Source organism: Colias eurytheme, chromosome 1 (genome assembly GCF_061535395.1).
Source record: "Colias eurytheme isolate Ceu_HAF_F1 chromosome 1, ilColEury1 Martin Lab GWU primary, whole genome shotgun sequence".
Taxonomy (NCBI): domain Eukaryota; kingdom Metazoa; phylum Arthropoda; class Insecta; order Lepidoptera; family Pieridae; genus Colias; species Colias eurytheme.
This window is the reverse complement of record NC_142980.1, coordinates 1,323,776-1,343,637: the sequence shown is the minus strand read 5'-3', so window position 1 is coordinate 1,343,637 and position 19,862 is coordinate 1,323,776. Positions and strand designations below refer to the sequence as shown.

Below are 19,862 nucleotides of genomic sequence, written 5' to 3'. Positions count from 1 at the left end.
AGTCGCGGACATGTTGTGTTTTTGTTTGAATTGAATGTACCTACTCGTACCTATGTTGGAAATTTGGTGCAGGGCAATAAATATTTTGGGTCGACCGTTGTGACATGTACCTACACGCAAGTCACAAATGTGCCAACCCTAAAGCATTAACACACACATTTGCAGTCTAATGCTAGTGTGACTGTCAAAACGATAATTTTGTATGGACTATGGAATGTCCGGGGTGTGGCATAATTATATCATTAAGGTAGTTGAAATTAAAATCGAATGCTACGACACACCCTGGTTCCATGATGATATACCTATCGAAATAATCTTCATCATTCCATCCCCTCATTTTATTGTAAAAAAGGCTAAGCCTAAATAAAGTATTTTTATCACAATATGTTAAATTTAATGGGGGTAACCAAATGAAATACCGCCACCAATATGTATTTTCAAAATAAAACCTCAAAATGAAGTAAGTAACCCAAGTATCGAACCTAAACCAAACTATAATTGCAATTTTTCATCTCCACTAATTATTTATCTTATCAAAAAATAATAATAATTTATTAAACCTCATTTTACATATAATGATTAACGTTAATGACTTTACATATAATGAACAAAGGATTACATTTAAATCGAAATAGTCTCACCTACATTTGACAAGTAAAAGGCCAAGTCTTTTTGGGCTTCAGCCAGACTGAGGAATGACTGGTCTCCTAGGAGCATCGGTAGCTCGCTACAGATTACGATTTACGTGATTTCAATATACCTATAGTTATCATTTATGTTGTGCTTATGATAAATCCATGAAAATAATGTAATTATTGAATAGGTACATTTTTGTAAGAATACTTTATTGCTGAATAAATACTCGTCAAGTAAAAAGAATGTTTCGTTTTTGTTTTATTTTTTTCTACATAATTACCTATTTCTACGGTCCTTACCCCTTATCGTAAAATCGAAATTCCTATATTTTGTACCTGTCGTTGCCATATCGTAGATTTGCTCATTTCATGAAATGGCCAATGTAGTTTGGCCAGATCGTTAAATCGTGAACGTTTCACGATATTTTGGTCATCGACATTTGGCCAGATCTCTGGCCAAACGTAGGTGGCTATTTCACGAAATGCGACCATTTTTGTTTATTTTTTTAAAAAGCGATTCGCTTCTGGCACTCGCCGGCCGCTGCCGCGGCACGCTTGCTTTGCTCGCTCGGCTCGTGCGTTGTTTATTAAAGTCTAACCTAACCTAACTGTTTTCTATTGAAAAAACCATTCGCTTCTGGTATTCGCCGGCGCTACCGCGGCACTAACTTAAATGACAATAATTTCTTAGAATATTCTGAATTTTTTAATGTTTTATGGACTCTCTAAGATATTTTAACGATCTGGCCAAATGTCGTTGACCAAATCGTGAAACGTTGACGATTTAACGATCTGATCAAACTATGTTGGCCATTTCATGAAATGAGCAAATCTACGATATGGCCACGACATATCCATAATCGAATCGTAGGTAAAGTACAGACCCAGTAATTTATCCTTATTATTTTTTTAATAAGCTGCATCCCTTCAAAAATGATGAAGTTGTAGGTAATAAAAAGATCTAAAACTTTTGTATTCATAATTTTTTCTCAAAATTTAGGTGAAACTACGTAGATAATTACTATATGGTTTTTTATTTTTTATCTCTTTCAAAATATTTTGATGACGATTGATGATGTAAAAAATAATATATATTACATACTGTAAATGTTCTCAGAAAATGCATACAAACAGTGTGATAATGGGCTTTTACTAAATCAGGCACATCCTTTTCTAACCTACTGTGATTTTAATTTGTTTTAAAAATATCGGCACTCGTTAATAACTACACTGATGACTGTGTGTTATGTGACCAAGAAAAGGTAAAAATAAAACAAGTCACAGTTGATGGTATATTTATTTCCAACATTTATTTGCACATAGGCCAAATCGTATCATATGCCATTTAATACATAAGGTACTTACATGTTTTAAATTTTTTTTAACTAAATTTTAGATATAATAATAATAGACATGTTTCAAACATGTTTAACGTTTACACTACTTTATACAGTAAAGTTTTAAGAATAGGGGTAATATCTCGGGCGAAATTTTAACTTTTAGAAAGAAACACCTTTTCTATAACAACAAATAGCTAACATTTGAACGTAAAAAACATCTTTTTAAGAATTATAATATCTATTAATATCACAGTTGGTAATAAAGTTCGCGTTAAACTGAACTCTAACTTAGCGGAAATAAATTCAACTACAACTAAACTTGAATGCAAAAATTATATAAAAAAACACAACGAACAATTAAAATTTTTCTAACGCAAATCAATAAAACAAATAAACAACACTAGAAAAAATAAATAATTAAATCTAAATAAATAACGAGTACGAAAGAGAGTTGATTTCATTAAAATTTTGCTAGGGATCCCCAAATCGAAATCGATAATACATTGAAAACATTTAACGGACGTGAGTCGGGTCCCAGGCGTATCGGCTGGTGGCCGGAGCTAGGTTGGTGAGAGACTTGATCTCGTCCTCGTTGAGCCTGAAATTGAGGTTTATGTTCTCCTCGATGTGCTGAGGGCTGGTCGCCTTCGGGATCACCGGGACGTCCTGCTGCAGAGCCCACACCAGCAGGACCTGGGCGGGAGTAGCCTCGTAGCTCTTGGCCAGCTTCTTGACCACGGGGTGGTCGATCAGGTCGTTGGAACCGACGGACAGACCCCCGAACGAACAGTAGGCCTGCACGCAGATGTACTGCGACTTGCAGTACTGCAGCAGGTCAGCTTGGTTGCAGAACGGGTGGAACTCCACCTGTGTTTGTCCAATGTTACATTTTGTACTATAATGCCTAAGAGCTGGCACGCACGAGCAACTTTGTCTCCGCAACTATTTTGTCTCTCCCATCAATTTGTATGGGGAGTTGCGTCGCTACGTGCGCGCACTTTCATACTAGCCCATAGGTGGGAGAGACAAAATAGTTGCGGAGACAAAGTTGCTCGTGCACGCTAGCTCTAAGAATTATTCAAAAGATTTAAGTTAAGTTAAGTTTTTTTTGACCGATTTTCATGAAACAAAGCAATAAAAATATACATAAGACTGGGTAATTAATTTTAAATAATTATTTGAAACTAAGCTTTTCGCCCGCGCCTTCTTATAAAAAAAGGAAAACATGTGATAAAATCTCGCTGTCGATCAAACAAACAAAACAGAAAACCAAAAATCTATACTTATAATAAATCTGTAGAGAGGCCAATTCTGTACATGAAATATATTTCAAAAAAAACTATGAAGGGGTGATAAGGGATCGCTACTGATGCCAAAAATGCAATCAGTAAAATTTTTGTCTGTCTGTCTGTCTGTCTGTCTGTCTGTCTGTCTGTATATTCGTTATAGAAACAAAAACTACCCGACGGATTTTAACTAAATTTGGCACAATTATTCTTCATACTCCTGGGCAGGTTATAGTAAAAGAATCATGTAAATCGGTGTAGAAACACCAAAGTTATACATGAAATACGTTATAAGTCATCGCGCGTGAATACAGAATCATGCCATAAGGATTATTTTTGTGTATCAGTTGCCGCGCGACGCGCTGCGCAGCGGGAGCTATAAAAATTAAAAAGGCGGCGGGTCTGCACCCGTTTCGCGTTGTCACGGCATCACGTGTGAATGGCTGAACCGATTTCGATTATTCTTTTCTATTATATTCCTTGAAGTACTTGAGGATGGTTCTTATGTAGAGAAAACGTAAATATGTACCACGGGCGAAGCCGGGGCGGACCGCTAGTCAAACATAAAATTAAAAAAGAACAAAAAATCAAACAATGACACAAACAAACAAATAATGAAACCCAAAAACAACAAAAAATATATTTATAAAAGAAATGAATGAATCCAGAAGCAGCAGCGCGCGCGCATCATCTAAATGAAAAAAAAATCACAATATACCATACCTGATTAACAACAGGCAAATCGAGATGGTTACTCTCAAAGTCGGTGAGATGCGCAATGGTGTAGTTGCTCACACCGATAGCGTTCACTTTGCCATCATCGTACAGCTCAATCATGGCCTTCCAGGACTCAGTCCGCAGCAGGGCGTTCTGCGGAGACTGGTTATGCACCTTCGCCGCTCCCGGGAAGTGGATCAAGTACATGTCGATATATTCCAGTCCCAGGTTATTCAGGGACTTCACAAATGCTTTGGGAACCGCCACACTACCGTGGTCGGCCGGTGCTGAAGCATTTATCGCTATGAGTAAAAAGCTAATGTAAATATGCAAAGCAACTCAAGCAGTGATGATGCAAGCCTAAGCACAGGTCTAGTTAGTCACCCAGTGCGGTATGGGGGTCTTATGATTGTTACTTGGTTCACCTTGATGAGTTATGACGTTATTTGATAAAATCCCTTCAGTACCTATTCCTCGTAATGGGTAAGAGGTATACTATGGTAGGGGCCATTATTGCCCCTACCATAGTATACATATAGTATAGATTTTGATTTCTACATCTATCCTGCCTCATCAAACTTCTTTAAGTATGGTATAATAATTTTTTCCTCACAAATACTCTAATCTTGTAACTTATGATTGCAGATTCCTATTTCTATAGGTTTATAAATGCATTGATACATGCCTACCTCAACGTTCCCATTTCAATATGCAAATGAAGTTTCAGGAATTCTAAATACCTAATATCAATCTAATTGAAAACAAGACTTTTATAACTCTTAATACTTCTATACTGTTATTTACAAGTGCAATGTGATCATTGGTTATTTCTGTGTTAAACACTTAGCATTGGACCCAAAACCGTGCAGTTCACGATAAAGTATTACTTACCAAGCTTAGACGTGATGAATATATCTTCTCGCTCGAGGTTATATTTCGGCAGCAAGGTGCGAAGGGCCTGGCCCAGGAAAGCTTCATTTCCGTAGACTGCAGCAGTATCTAGAGACAAATGAAAGTAATAAATACACTGGTAACTCCATAATTCATTGAAAGAAAGAATTGGTTGAAATATAGATTATGAATAAGCAAGGAAATAATTCAAAGTTTTAAATGTAAAATATGTTTTCATCCTGTATCTCTCCTAATATGTTCCCAAAATTAAAACTTGCAATAGGTTATAGTACCTTTATTGTTTAAATTGAAATAGAAAAATAAAGAAGATTATTCTTAAACAAAGAAATTGTTCTAGAAATTTCAAACTGTAAAATGTAGGTAGTTCAAAAATTTTTCAACTAAAGATTTAAAGATTTGAGATTCAAAGAAGTAAAAAAAGTGTATGTAAATTAACAAACTTATATATTATAAAAATTAAACTAACCAAATAGCCTGTAGCCAGCCTTCAAACCATTGTCGACTAGAGTGAAAATTTCTTGTTCAGTTCTCACTCTATATGTTCCCACTGAAACAAATATTATATCTTGTGTTATATTTCCAGAATAAATCTAAAATGCTAAGTTATCTCATGTTTAAAAACTTCTACACTAAACATTTCAAAGTAACCAAAAGTTACAAAGTTTAAAACTTTTAAATGCAACTGGTTGCTGAGACATGTGGAAGTCACTTTGTTGAAAGTCATGAAAAATATTAGGGGGTTGGATATTTTACAAGAAAAATCTTAAAACTTCCAACATATTCCAATATTTAAAAAAGTTGTAAAAGTATGTACTTACTTCCCACTGCAGGCATCTCGAGCCCATTGTTGAGGACAATTTTGGCCGTTCTATAATCAGAATCTTGTGGCAGTGTGATAGCCATCTTCGCAAGTCTTTTCAACTTAGGGCTGATCCTTAATTTCTTAATTCGGAGACTCGCGCACGACTGTTCCGACTGATGGTCTTGCAATAAATGCAGTGTTCGACTGCTTTCGCGGCCTTTATATCGATTTCGGCCGGCCGTCTAAAATGTAATAATAGCCAGCCGCCAAGGTCCCAGGACAAAATTACGTGGATACGTACAATATGTTCCGTATAAAAGTGAAATATTTTGGAATATTTGGTTAAATGCACTTTTTTTATTAAATCTTCCTTGTAGACGTTAGCACAAACAAAGGAAAGTTAAATTTAAACTATTTCCGTTAATTAAACTAAAATCTAAGAAGGTAGTGGTAATAAGTTTAATAAAATTGGAAGCCAACCAAACTGTAGAACAAAAATTAACTCAGAACTTTATGACAAAATAAGGGAACTTGGTATTGCCACTTCATTTTGCAAATCTTCCCCATATTTTCTAACACCAATGCAATACAGCGAACATAATAAATAAAACTAACTACAAAATAATAAATTAAAAACAAATGTTTAGTTTTTAGATCGATCAGAAAAGTTATATTATTTGCTTATTTTATTTATATTTAACATAATATTATCTTCATTCATAATTATTGAAACCATTATCATCTTACCTGACAAATCTCACTGAAGATGATTTTAATTACTAATAAAAATCATATTTCTTACTACTTCTATTATCATAATTATATTTATTGAGTTTTTCTGGCCTAGTAATGTATGTGTAATGCGTATAAATTTATACGCATTACACAATACACATACATTACTAGGTCATTTAATATTATTAAAGGTTGTCTTTATCTTGCAGTCTAAATTAATTTTTCAATTAATGGTTATTATGTGTATCTCATATTTTCTTTTGCCTTAGATCTCAGTGATGATTGTTAACACGATGGCAATGTGCTCGCCTAAATTCATGGACATAATCTTTACATGGCAACATTTATACCGCCATTTTGTTAAATAACACGAGTGTCAATGTATGCATTCCCGCGCAAACGAAAGTTTTAAAAATTCTTCAATTTAAAGGCGGGAAAAATATACATATTTATTAAAAAAAAACAATAGCTTATAAAATAACAAATTTAGAATATTTATTATCATTATATTGTCTGTAGTTTGTTTATACGTTGAATATTATACGTTTTAATATTAAACATTTTAAACATATGTATTTTAAACGTAATTTATTTTATTTATCATTATAAATTATAACTAGTAAATTATAATATAATTTATTAAGACGTAACAAACACTTACGTGAGTGTTTGCCCCCGTAGTCACCGTGGTAAGTAAATGTCTGCCTATAAATTAAAAATTAAATATATATTAGCCATAAAAATACTTGTATGACACAATCGTTGTGTCGTTTGCGAATTTGTCCGCGAGGGAAACCGCGGCCCACAGGCCTGCACCTAGGGATTACGTACAAATCCAACGGTGAAAGATTTATCGAGTACCTGAAATGAGTGCGTTCAAACAAACAAGCTCTTTCTATAACTTAATGTTAATAAATAGTATAGAGTATAGACTATAGATCGTAGATATAGATTACTATGAAGAGAGTAGAGATGCAGTGTAAAAATACTGGGATGCAAGTGCAACGTCTGTCACTTTCTACCTATTTCGGAAAAGCGAACAACTGACCTTGACTTACCTAGGGCTGCCCTGACTGAAACTTCAGTGTCTATAAATAAATCTTTACTTGCGTACATAATTCATTGGGGATGCCAATTGCTTACTTCATAGGAAATCAATGAAAGCTGCTTGAAATATATCGCCGCCGGCGTTCGACTTCGTACTGTGATGGTTTAACTTGCTTCAAGTTTATGAGTTTCTGCGATAATCGATGAATATACATAATACGAAATGTGAGCTTATTCTTTTTTGAAGCAGCATAGGTACCTACTATAAAAACTTTTTTAACAACATTCAATGCTTCATGTTAAACGTTAAGAAACTAGTTACCTACCTAATTTATTTTGGCCTTGGACTCTTATTAATGTTTTTTAATAAAACTGCAGTTTTTTCTTACTATTTTTAATGTAAATAGTTACGGGTTCTCTTAAATAGCATGATTGTAAAAACTAGACCAAAGTAAAATACGAGAAGTAGCAGCTTTCAAAAATGGAATCAACAAAACCTTATAGTTAGTCCAAAGTTCGGCCGTAATAACCATAAAAATTGAACTTTGAAAAATGTTGAAATAATTTTCAAATATTAGAAAAAAACCACTAAAATCTAAATAGAATGATATTGTTCTCAGATACGCAGACACAGCAGCGCCAATACCGCTGGTGTTCGTTTTGAGCACGGGATCTGATCCGTTTGGAGCTTTCCAGAAGTTCGCCACAGAAATGGGGATGCGGGAGCGGTTGCACTCCATCTCGTTGGGCCAGGGACAAGGGCCCGTCGCCGAGAGGATGATAAACGCAGCGAAACCGAAGGGCGATTGGGTGTTCCTGCAGGTGCTTACAAATTATTAAGTTTTTTTTTAGATAGGAAGTTGTTCGTTTAGCAAAACTAGCAAGTAGCAGTAGGTATATAAGCAATGTACATAGGTGTGACTACCGCATACACCACAGATTTATAAAACTTCCTAAACTGATTGCTCAAAAAAGTGTTATACGTTGTAATACAGCTACAATAGACCTTATTCCACAGAACTGTCACTTGGCGGCATCATGGATGTTGAGTCTCGAAGTGATAGTCGCCCAGATGGGCGGTGAGAACAGTGGCCTGCATCCAGACTTCAGGCTGTACCTTAGTTCGATGCCCACTCCCAAGTTCCCGGTGTCTGTTCTGCAGAACTCCGTGAAGGTCACTAACGAACCACCGAAGGGCTTGAAGGCGAACGTCAAACGGGCCATGATTGAAATGGACGAGGACTTCTTTGAAAATCATGGTAGATACCTTGCCAATCTTAGTTATAGAGAAGAAAATATATATCTTGAACGCACATGTGAATATGTCTTATTACTAATTATGTTCAAATGTACCACTCCTGTCTAGTTCTCGGTCAGGACTGGCGCACCATGCTCTTCGGTATCTGCATGTTCCACGCCATCATCCAAGAGCGCAAGAAGTTCGGTCCCCTAGGGTGGAACATCACATATGAGTTCAATAACAGCGACCGTGAATGCGCCATGCTAAACCTACAAATGTTCTGCGAAGATGGACACATACCCTGGGATGCTCTGGAGTATATTACCAGTAAGTGGAAAATTTCAACAGGAAAATATTTGTTTTTTCGAACCATTTTTCGCTTTAAAATATAGGTAAATTAATATATATCTACGAATGTAGTCCTCTTGTGTTTTTAGGAACGTTGGTCACAGGGGATGGTTTATTATTTCTGACTTGCTAAACAAGCTTCTCGTTTTTATTTAATTTACAACGTAGCATAGTTACAGGTTTTATGTATGTTTCCTAAACTTTTATACAGCACAAAATTTTTAATTGGTCACCTTCTGACGGGCGCGTGTAAAGAAGTTCTCAAATTCAAATTTCTATAGCATAATATGTAGCATATTATTTCTAACTTACCTACTTAAACAGCACAAATGTATGTCAATGTTACAAAATATTTATTGATTTAAAATACGACCAATCATTAGCGCTTGACCGGCGGCCGACGGTTTGAATACTTCATGACCACATGCATTTTCGTCTCGAATATTCGAACTTCTGAGTGCTCATGCATTATAGTGAATGAATAAATGAAACACAAGAATATATATGTCGAACATAAAGTGTATTCAGATATGAACCTCTTTACCAATATTTCGTAGAATCTGCTCATAAGTACAAATGATCTGACTCGACTTAACATTGTACTTATTCCGAACAGCTGCTTGACGGGAACTTCAGAAGTCGCGTAATGAATAGAACTTCACTTTGAACAGATTCGAGATTACAAGATCCCATTAGTTTCCAGAAATGTTGAATGCATAAAAAAGCAAAATCATTTATCCCTAGGTCAAATAACATATGGAGGTCGGGTCACCGACATGTGGGACCAGCGCTGCCTCACCACCATACTGACTCTCTTCTTTTCCGCACCAACCCTCGAACCAGACTATAAATATTCCTCCTCTGGGACCTACTATTGTCCCCGGGCAGACAAATTGGAAGAGGTCCGTGAGTACATCGAAACTCTGCCCGGGATAGAGGACCCGGAAATATTCGGGATGCATGACAATGCTAATATTGCATTTGAGGTAATCAATCGTTAATACCTGTGTGATTGGTCTGTTAATCGAAATGCTATCTATCTACGTACGTGCGTGTGTAGGGCGGATTGGATAATAGAGATTGCCAATTATAACATGACTAGCGGTCCGCCCCGGCTTCGCCCGTGGTACCTACATATTTCGCAATAAAAAGTAGCCTATGTCCTTTCTCGGGTATCAAAATATCTCCATACCAAATTTCATGCAAATTGGTTCAGTAGTTTAGGCGTGATTGAGTAACAGACAGACAGACAGAGTTACTTTCGCATTTATAATATTAGCATGGACTAATAAATATATATATATATTAGTATGGATTGCGAATGTCCATTTAAATAAACCACTTGTTAGCTTTATGATACTTTATTTGCTTCCTATAGATATTTGCCGCTACATTTTGTGGATTCAGGAACAATGTCAATCAACCCTCTCAATTTTAGCGAGCATAAATGCATGTCCAGAATTCTCGTGAACAGTGATAGTTTATTAAAACATGTCAGGTAATTTTACAATACGCCGAAATACAGGGTGTTCTGCTATGCGTAATTGTGGGGTTTATTCCAAGAGCAATTATTATTCCTGATTATTTAGGCTCCAGTGAAAATTATCTCCTATTATTTCGTTCGAGAGCACGATATTACGCGTGGCCGCATTTAGTACCTTATTCATACACATTTATGGCGACATTACGTGCCTGGGGTTATTCCTGGTGATCTGTTGGCTTACAAAGTAGTTCTGCTTCATACGTAGGCAGCTTTCATAGGACAGCGGTTCAAAGATTCTATTGAAAGCGTTCATATGTTTTTTTTTTTTTTTTTTTTTAAGTTTAAGTAGTTGAATGGCTTCCACATTCGCAGAAGTTATACAATATTGACGGTATGTGTATCTTCCAATGCTCGAAATCACTTGACATCGACAATGCATTTGACACTATTTTTTGTAGGTATACAATTTGAAAATTGGTAACTAACTTTATCATTAACTTACGCAGCACTATAAGAACGGATACTATTCCCAGCCAGTGTATGTATAAGTAAGACCTAAAAGAAAAACATCTTTACAAGACAAATTCAAAGTCAACCCCCTTTGCAGAATAAAGAAACCAGCACACTAGTCCAGACAATAGTGGACGTACAGCCGCGTACAGGCGGCGGTGGTGGGGGAGAAACGCCAGAACAAATAGTCTGGCGGATTTGTGAATCTACTCGCGCTAATGTGGCCACTAAGATAGACAGGACGCAAATACACCCAGACCTCATGGTGCCAGACGATATGGGTCAACTCCACTCGCTAACGACTGTGCTCTTGCATGAAACGGACAGGTTTAACAAACTGCTGGCGCTGATACACGCCTCGTTAAATGAACTGCAGAAGGCTATCAAGGTAAGTGGAACCTTGGATATTCTTATTACAATTGAGTTTTAAACATGACCACAGGTTTAGAAAGTTTGGTGGAAGCAAATAGAAACAAAACATATATAGGTAATGATGCTCCCAGCATCTGTAGTTCGAGTTAGGCAACTCTTCGACTCGAATTCTTAACTTCTATTGTTCTAAATTTTATTTTAAATGTCCACATTAAACCTTTTTCAGAAAGCTTAAAGAGTTATAAGAGACATACTATTTTCCAACATAAAATATCTGACTCTTCTTTTTATCTAGGAACTATTTTATTAAATTATTATAACATATTATCTAATCCTTTCCGGATTCCAAATCTTAATCTAATAGAGATATTCCAAGACAAAATTATATTTTTTTCATAAATAAATTCAATATTATTAACAGCTTTTAGGGATCCGTATCTTTTTGCTCTAACTCCGTAAACAGCTGCAGCACCATAATAGAACGCGTTGCCATGGCAACGGTGCGAGCGAGAGCTCCATATGGAGGCGTGTTCCGCTGAAGGGAGCGGGGGGAGGAGGGGTGGGGGGTAAACGGATTTATTTCATCGCTAATATGGGAAACCATATTGATATTTATTCAGCGAATAAACAAAATGGTTTGCGATGCAACTCATCACGGTGTATTCATCTTCCAATACATTGTGCATATGTTATTAGATACGAACTGCAGACCTCCCTTGGATATAAAATTAGTTTCTTAGAAATCTACTATCATCATCAGTTCATTTGCAAGCTTGATATTAATATTATATTAAATAAGAAAGGAGTATTCAATACAACCTGTATTGAATAGTTCTGACAATCTAACAAATATTACATAGTTACTTTAGAATACTTATACTTTCAAAAATTGCACTAATAATAATTGGTATTTAGATATATGTAGGTATGTATTCTTATTTCTAATCTTATAGTCCTGTATCCGCTCCGCTACCTTAATGAAACCAAAGCCAAAACTTCACGCTGAGAATCTATCTATTAACTAAGTTTAACTAACTTTCAAACTTTAAAAGTTTAAATTAGATAAAAGTATAACGGTTTCCCGGTATTTACCCTTTGAAAATTCTATCGATCTCTTTGATAAAATAATTAACACTACTGGCATTGTGGTAGGTATATTAACTTAGGTACCATGCAGACATAATCAAAAAGTCCTCAGTTCGATTCCCTACGTTATTTTCCATACCTTTTGTATGGAAAAGTCTTTTTAAGCAAGATAATAAGCTACGGTACTAAAATAGAAATAAGTGCATCCCACTCGGGGAAAAGATTTCCTTTACCTACACCTACTCACTAAAATTTAATGATGTAGGATTATATTATCTTTTCTTCTCTTTATGAGGGGGCAGATCAATACCGGGTAGCTACATAGAATTATCGAATATTTGAAAACAATTTTGTTATAAGTACACGTGTCAACAAATAAATCTCCTTCAACCCTAACCTAATTCAAAATTATTTTATGTACAGAGAATTAGATGTTAGAGAACTGCGAGTATAGTGCCATCTGTGTTCCAATCACGATTACAAGTGTCAACTCTTAATTCTAAACAAAAAAAAATTGCGATAATAAATTAAATTCTTTGGCTAAATAGCTGAATAGCTACATGAATGAATATGTATCAACGTTAAGTCTTAAGTATTTCAAAATTAGTTAAAAATGAATAATTATAAATAATATTTTTTTGTTACTAAAAATTATTTTGTCAAGCTAATCTAAAAAAAATTCTTCATATCAAAACATCCCAGTTTTCCATACAATAAAGTCCATCGCATACAAGCTGCCCTCTAAAAAAATCAAACGAATCAATTTGATTACTCGAAATATGCATTTTATGAAGTGCGCTGAGCCTAGACTCAGGCCGGGGGGAGCACTAATCGATGCTGTGGTGCTCACCGCGCATGTCATCTCGCACACGTGTATTCCCCCCCTCCCCCCTCCAATTCCTAGAACTTTCAAATGCCCGGGAGACCTAGATACGCTGGGCGCTGGTCTTTTGTGTTTGCTTTGCAAATGGCTAACGGATTAAGTTATGCATTTGTATTTATATAGGCACAATGCAACCGGTATAGTAGCTCATATTGTTCTGGATTATAGATCGGTTAATTTGGCCTTTTGAAACAGTCGAAGATATAGGAAAATAAATTCAGGAAACTTTTCTAATGAAAGTCCTTCTACATAACTATAAGTTAATGAACTTCTTTAAGACATAGATAAGTTACTTTTTGATGTGTATAATGTTATGATATATAATTTTATAATAGTTTGGTACGTGTTTGAATGCAACAGGTATATTTTATACGTAGAGCCTTTGAAATGAAACTGGAAGCAGTGAAAGCTGAAACCTAGATTTATCTCTCTCGCTCGTTACACAATGGTTATGAAATAGAATGAGATAAAACTATATTATATACTAAAACGTAACAAATTGTCTTTGTCTCACACAAAACTTAAAAATTAATGGGCGTTTACGAACCTATTACTAACCGGGAAAAACTTTCTAAAACTAACTTTTTGTTCCAATCTTTCTATTTCTAATCATTAGATGTTGAATGATTTCTTCAATCTTATTTATATTCACCGTTTTTCTCAAGATTTGAACTTTATAAGTAATTAAAAGTTGCCTATCTCGACGTAGGGTAGTAACTACTTTAGAGGATCGGGTAACACGCTGATTACCATTTTTCTCTTGCAAATAAATATACCTACCTAATTATATCGATAGTTCAAATATGTGTATTTAAGTGTAAAATAGGTAGAAAATTTCGTATACATTTCAGAGGAATGACAAAGAAGTTTATCCCTATCTTTCCCAACATTCGATACACATTTGCTCTTAGCTACAACACTAGTTTCTATCCAGGGTGTAGTGGTAATGTCGGAAGCTTACGAGGAAGTATTCAACTCGTTCCTGAACAACAAAGTCCCAGCCATGTGGCACAGACAGGGCTACAACTCGCTCAAGTCACTTGGTAGCTGGATACATGATCTTACGTTGAGGGTTGACTTTATAGAGGTAAGAATTTTAATATGTGTAGAAATTTACTTTAATAATATGTTATGTATACTATAATAAAGTTGAAGTTTTTTAACAACGGGCGAAGACAGGGTGCACTGCTAGTTATGTATATGATGCATTATGATCCTAATAAAACTATATTTTTCAACGCTGGTCAAGATGACTTCATAACTTGGTAGTGTTCTACATGTTCTACAAAACTTAATACAGTACAGTTTTAACCCCCTTAATTAATCAGCGTAATTTATAATATTTCTATGTAAGTTCTCAGAGTACCTCACACGAATCAATATATGACATAAGAATCGTACAAGAACTTTTAATTAGATTGTATGCTTCAAATTTTAATGACCGTACACAACGACTATAGCCTTTAATACTAGTTATAAAACACACACTAGTCATTAATCGAATTCGATTAGGTACTATTGATCTCATAACTGATTATTATGTACTTTGAAGTCTAAATATAAATAAAAAGGTCCTGTAAAATATTAATAACGAAAGATCTGTGCAAAGCTTAGACTCGTGTTGAATGAAACTGCATTGTAAGAAAGGAGACACTCCTTCGTAAGAAATAGTTTGTAGAATCATGTTTCGATTTATCTTTTATGTCACGTAGAATACTGCACGTTCTTCGATTTCATATTGTTACCTTTGTAGATATTGCTCAACTTGCTATAGCATAATATAGAGTACTAGAGAATCTTAGTAAACTTCACACTTTTATAATAATTCAATAACAATCGAATTGAAAAATAAGTGTTAGTACGTAGTTACACACTTGTCAAAAAGTTATTTAGAACTATCGTATTTTCTCAAACAGGAATTAATAATTTTAGTGCAACACACATGAGACCCAGTGCCCCGGATCATGTCAGTAGGTTGACGGGTTTATAGGTCAGAGATACACCACACTAGAATTTTATTTCCGAGCAGGATAAGAATTCTATTATATTATTTGTATTGAGCTATTCCCATAATGAACATTCCGTTGTCCTTTATAGAATAAATATACTGAAATGTGAAAATAGAAAAATATGGAAATAGCTAAAAGATACTCAGAAATTGTCAGATATCACGATTCGCAATAGCATATTTTTTATGCAAACATTTTATATGAAATTCGCAATTATAAGCGCATATTTCCTGCCTATTTATTCTAGTGTGCCGAATATGTAACATAAAATACTTAAACTAAAAACTTTTTATCTAGTTATATCAATGTTGATTAATCTATTAAAACTTTTAGACACGTGTATCTAGTCACTATTTTAATGTCGATTCAATATATCGAAACCATCGAGAATAATCGGCTACCAACTCGATAATTACTCCTTCCTAAGTATAAAAATCAATTAGCTAACATTGAAAGGAATCCCCTAAAAACCAATATTTAAATTAAGTGGGTATTCACAGAAATGGCTTATAGAGGGTGCTCAAGTGAGCAGCTGGGTATCTGGCTTGTTCTTCCCTCAAGGCTTGCTAACTGGCTCGCTGCAAGCTTACGCGCGCCGGTATCGAGTTCCTATCGACGCTTTGATGTTCGACTTTGAGCCTGTACCGTTCTTTTTGTCTCAGGAAGACGTGTATAAGTATAATAAGCGGAAGGTTAAGGTATGTTTGTTTTTAAGTAACTTTTGTAGTGAAAAATGGCACGTATCGTAGGAATGGTATTGTTGAAGTAAGTTTTGGCACGCTCACAATAATAGTGATTAATTTAGTTTAGTAGTTTTTGTGTAGAAAATAGTACCTTATCATTAAAGTATCGTTTTGTATTGGTTGTATTAGGAGTACCTAAGTTTTAGCACGAAGATAATAAGTATCACATAACACCATTAGGCAATAGTATTGTTTTTAATAATAAGAGTAAGTTTTGGCACGCACGGATAATATTATAGTGTTGTTTAGTTTATGTTAGTTTGTGGTGAATATATTGTGATTGACACATAATAATACACACTTTGCATTGTATTTATGTATAGGCCATGTATTGTTTTGGCACGCACGTGCAATAATTATATAAAGAAAATCGTGTTATAACCACTTATAACTATGGGAAGGACTTAAAGTATTTCGGATTTTCGTTTTATCTTCAATATAACTATTTTGAATTGTACAACGTACAAAAACAATACTCTGGGTGACCTAAGTACTTACTACCTGTACTTGCTATAAGTTTATTATGTCGTAGATTCGTCTGAGGGTGTATTTTTGAATGGAGGGCAGTTTCCCCTCGATCAATAACACTAGACATATGCTTCGATCACAACTTGATTTTGAGCCTTAATTAAATTAACGCAAACAGAAAACTTCGCTTGCTGCATAGAAATCTTAATCTACGATAAGGCATAAAGGTTGTTTACGATTTTAAAGAAGTTAATGACTTGTTTACGTTTTAATTTATGTTCATATCAGTCGCGTGCATGGTAAATGATTTTAACATTCGCACGATGCAGTGTACTCAAATTTGTAATATGACTTTTGTTTTTTTCATAATAGCTGATTGTTGCCTTAATATGCTCATGCAGTTATATCTTAACGGCATATTTTGCTGATCTATCATGTACATTTAATTATATGATTTTTTGTGTTATATAGGATGATGCGCCCACAGTTTTTGGAAATTTGGAGAGGCCCGAGGATGGGGTGAACATCCATGGACTTTTTATAGATGCGGGTCGGTGGGACACCAAGAAAAATTGTCTCACTGATGCTTTGCCAGGTTTGTATGAATAGGGATATGTATAAATAATATATCTAGTTCTGAATATTCAAGTTACTAAGAAATTTTTTGTTGTCATATATTATTTTATTAAGTATATGTTTGCTTATGGGCGTTTGAAACCAACATACACAAATATATCAAATAAAACTTTATTAAAAACGCACGTGCACAAAAACTATTCTCAAAATTCGCATCGCAACAAAGAGAAACATTTCGCAAAAGCATTGAACTTCACACACAGAACTAGTTTGAAACACATTTTGGCGGGCGATATTCCATTACCTATTGTTCTAGGGAATTTAATAATCCTGTTACAGTATATTCAATGTGAATATAACGAATATTTTGTGTGCATTTAGAAACCCCAAAATATTATTAGTTTTGACCACTTTTTTAGCTTTTCTTTTTGTAAAACACTATTTTGATCCAGAACTTAATTTTTTGACAAACTTTTTTTGTCAGGTCAAATGAACCCCTCGCTCCCGGTGGTGTGGTTCAAGCCAGTGCTGTCCCTCCCGAAGCCGGACCCGCGGTACGAAGCTCCCCTGTACAAGACCTCGGAAAGGGCCGGGACCCTCTCCACCACCGGCCATAGCACCAACTTTGTGCTACCCGTCCTCCTCCCAGCAGACATGCCCTCCGAGTTCTGGATCATACGAGGCACAGCCCTACTCACCCAGATCACTGATTGAATAATAAATATCGCACTCGCAAAATGTTGTTTCATTTTAAAATACGCCACGTGTAAAAAATGGTATAAAACAAAAAAATGGTAATCAAATTACAACAAACTTTGCTTTCAGAAGGTATATTTTCTTTGAACAACTTCTAGCTGTCACCTTATATCCGAAAATGCTGCTAAATGTAAATATTAACAACGTCATACGAAGCTCATACGGGCCAGGAAACGTTTACATGTTAGCAACATTCGTCCACTCGTATAATATTGCCAAGCTACTTTGTACTTCGATATTGCTTTTCTTTTAATAAAACTTATTAATCACTTCCGTAGTACTACTACCGATAATTTCAAGTGAGACACGAACTGCGCTATCTGTATATCGTCGAAGTAAACTGATTAAAATAATGACAAATAATAAACCAACCGTAGCGGCACACGTTGCATCTCTTAATGTACTCTGTTGCAACGCGATGGCGCTCTTGCATACAGATCGCACGGTGCCATCTCTCGGACAATCGTTGCAACGATGCGAGGTTGGTTTATTTTTCAGACATGTTCATAAATGGAATATATAATGAATATAATAAATACCTTTTACAATTACATATAAAAATTATAAGTATTAAAATGTAAAAAGGAAACCTAGACTAATTAGCGTTATAGAAGTCAATCGAATCACCCGACGAACCGAGTCGCTAGGCGCTCAACACCGACACGGTTCGTCGGTTCGCTTTACACACGTCGACTAAAACATGTCCAAAGTTATCCGAAGATATCTGTTCGCTGCTCTAATATTCCAATAACAGCTCTAACACAGTATACAATCCTATTCCATAAGGACCTCCTCGTTACAGTAAATCTCTATAAAACAATACATCAGTGTAACATTTAAAGTTTATTGGTAAACAATTAATACAAATGATTATTTGAAACTGATTTATTAAATCTTTGTATTTCGAACAATGTCTGAAAACAAATACTTTACGAAAACATGGAGATAAAGAAAATTGGGCGCGTGGGATGTGGGGCCGTGACCGCGACGAACGGGCTGCAGCCGAGCCACTCGCGATTCCATTAAACGTAGTGAGGTATATTAGCGCGCAGTGAATGGTTATCGAAAATTAGTTACACATAACAACTTACCTAAACATTCATTAATTATAATCAATAAAAACGCATTAAGAATCTATCATTTACATTAGTGCTCGTTGCATTGATACTATTCTAATTAGATATATAAATTTATTGCGACGTTTCATATAGACATATCGTACCGTGACCGTATTGCTTTCCGTTCGACGTAGTGTAACATCATATAACTAGATTAGTTAAAAAAATTGATTGACCAAATTTTTGTAACGCGACTAGCGTAAATACGAAACATTAACCGAACGTTCGTTTCTCCGGGCGAGTTAAAAGTTCGCGCCGCCGCCGCACATAAATAGCGATCTGTACACAGCGCGCCGGCGGCGACCCAACCGCCTCACCGCCACAACCGCCCCAACCGCCCCACCGCCCCAACCGCCCCACCGCCCCACAGCCCGCCACTAATTATCCCTATATAAAGTGTCAAGTGAATCATATCACAGTACTCCTGTTAATTTCACGTATATTACACTTAACTTGGTGTCATTGAATCAGCAATACAAATTATAACGCCTATATTAAAAAAATAAAAAGACCTAGAACGTTTTACCTATCTAGTGAAGACGCAGGCCGCGCTCGACCGCTTACAATTAAAATTAAACTACTACGACTCATACAAAATACTCGATTTTTTATACAATTTTATACATCGACGGGGGCCGGGCTCTCACACGTGTATAGCGCTACGACATTAAAATCGGAAACAGATACAAATGTGAACATGCACACAGAACATTCAAAGTTTAATGAGCCAAATATCCCTTTTCAATATTATAAACAATAGAATTTCACCCTTTGTTACTTTCGTTAGAAACTTGAG

The 19,862-nt window shown here is 35.5% G+C and overlaps 2 protein-coding genes across 3 annotated transcripts in view; one reads left to right on the top strand and one right to left on the bottom strand.

Moving 5' to 3' along the window:
- Dhc16F (Dynein heavy chain at 16F) overlaps positions 1–18,198 on the top strand; it is a 102,659-nt gene extending 84,461 nt beyond the window's left edge. Inside the window, exons 61-69 of the mRNA XM_090106837.1 lie at positions 8,095–8,296; positions 8,493–8,733; positions 8,841–9,041; positions 9,807–10,048; positions 11,153–11,443; positions 14,331–14,483; positions 15,906–16,103; positions 17,088–17,211; positions 17,677–18,198. Of these exons, the coding sequence (XP_089962963.1) occupies positions 8,095–8,296; positions 8,493–8,733; positions 8,841–9,041; positions 9,807–10,048; positions 11,153–11,443; positions 14,331–14,483; positions 15,906–16,103; positions 17,088–17,211; positions 17,677–17,906 (1,882 nt within the window). The 3' untranslated portion in view covers positions 17,907–18,198. The remainder of the gene's footprint in view (positions 1–8,094; positions 8,297–8,492; positions 8,734–8,840; positions 9,042–9,806; positions 10,049–11,152; positions 11,444–14,330; positions 14,484–15,905; positions 16,104–17,087; positions 17,212–17,676) is intronic.
- LOC149910860 (uncharacterized) lies at positions 1,919–6,236 on the bottom strand. 2 transcript variants are annotated; one of them, XM_090120040.1, is made up of 5 exons: positions 5,709–6,236; positions 5,357–5,437; positions 4,870–4,977; positions 3,985–4,280; positions 1,919–2,842 (listed from the first exon to the last, which is right to left on the bottom strand). In XM_090120040.1, the coding sequence occupies exons 1-5, from the start codon at positions 5,791–5,793 to the stop codon at positions 2,489–2,491; spliced, it is 924 nt and encodes a 307-aa protein (XP_089976166.1). In that variant the 5' UTR covers positions 5,794–6,236; the 3' UTR covers positions 1,919–2,488. The 2 variants fall into 2 exon arrangements, with proteins under 2 accessions (XP_089976166.1, XP_089976174.1); XM_090120048.1 differs by having other exon boundaries at positions 3,985–4,265; positions 5,709–6,233.
- Positions 18,199–19,862: the final 1,664 nt, after the last annotated feature.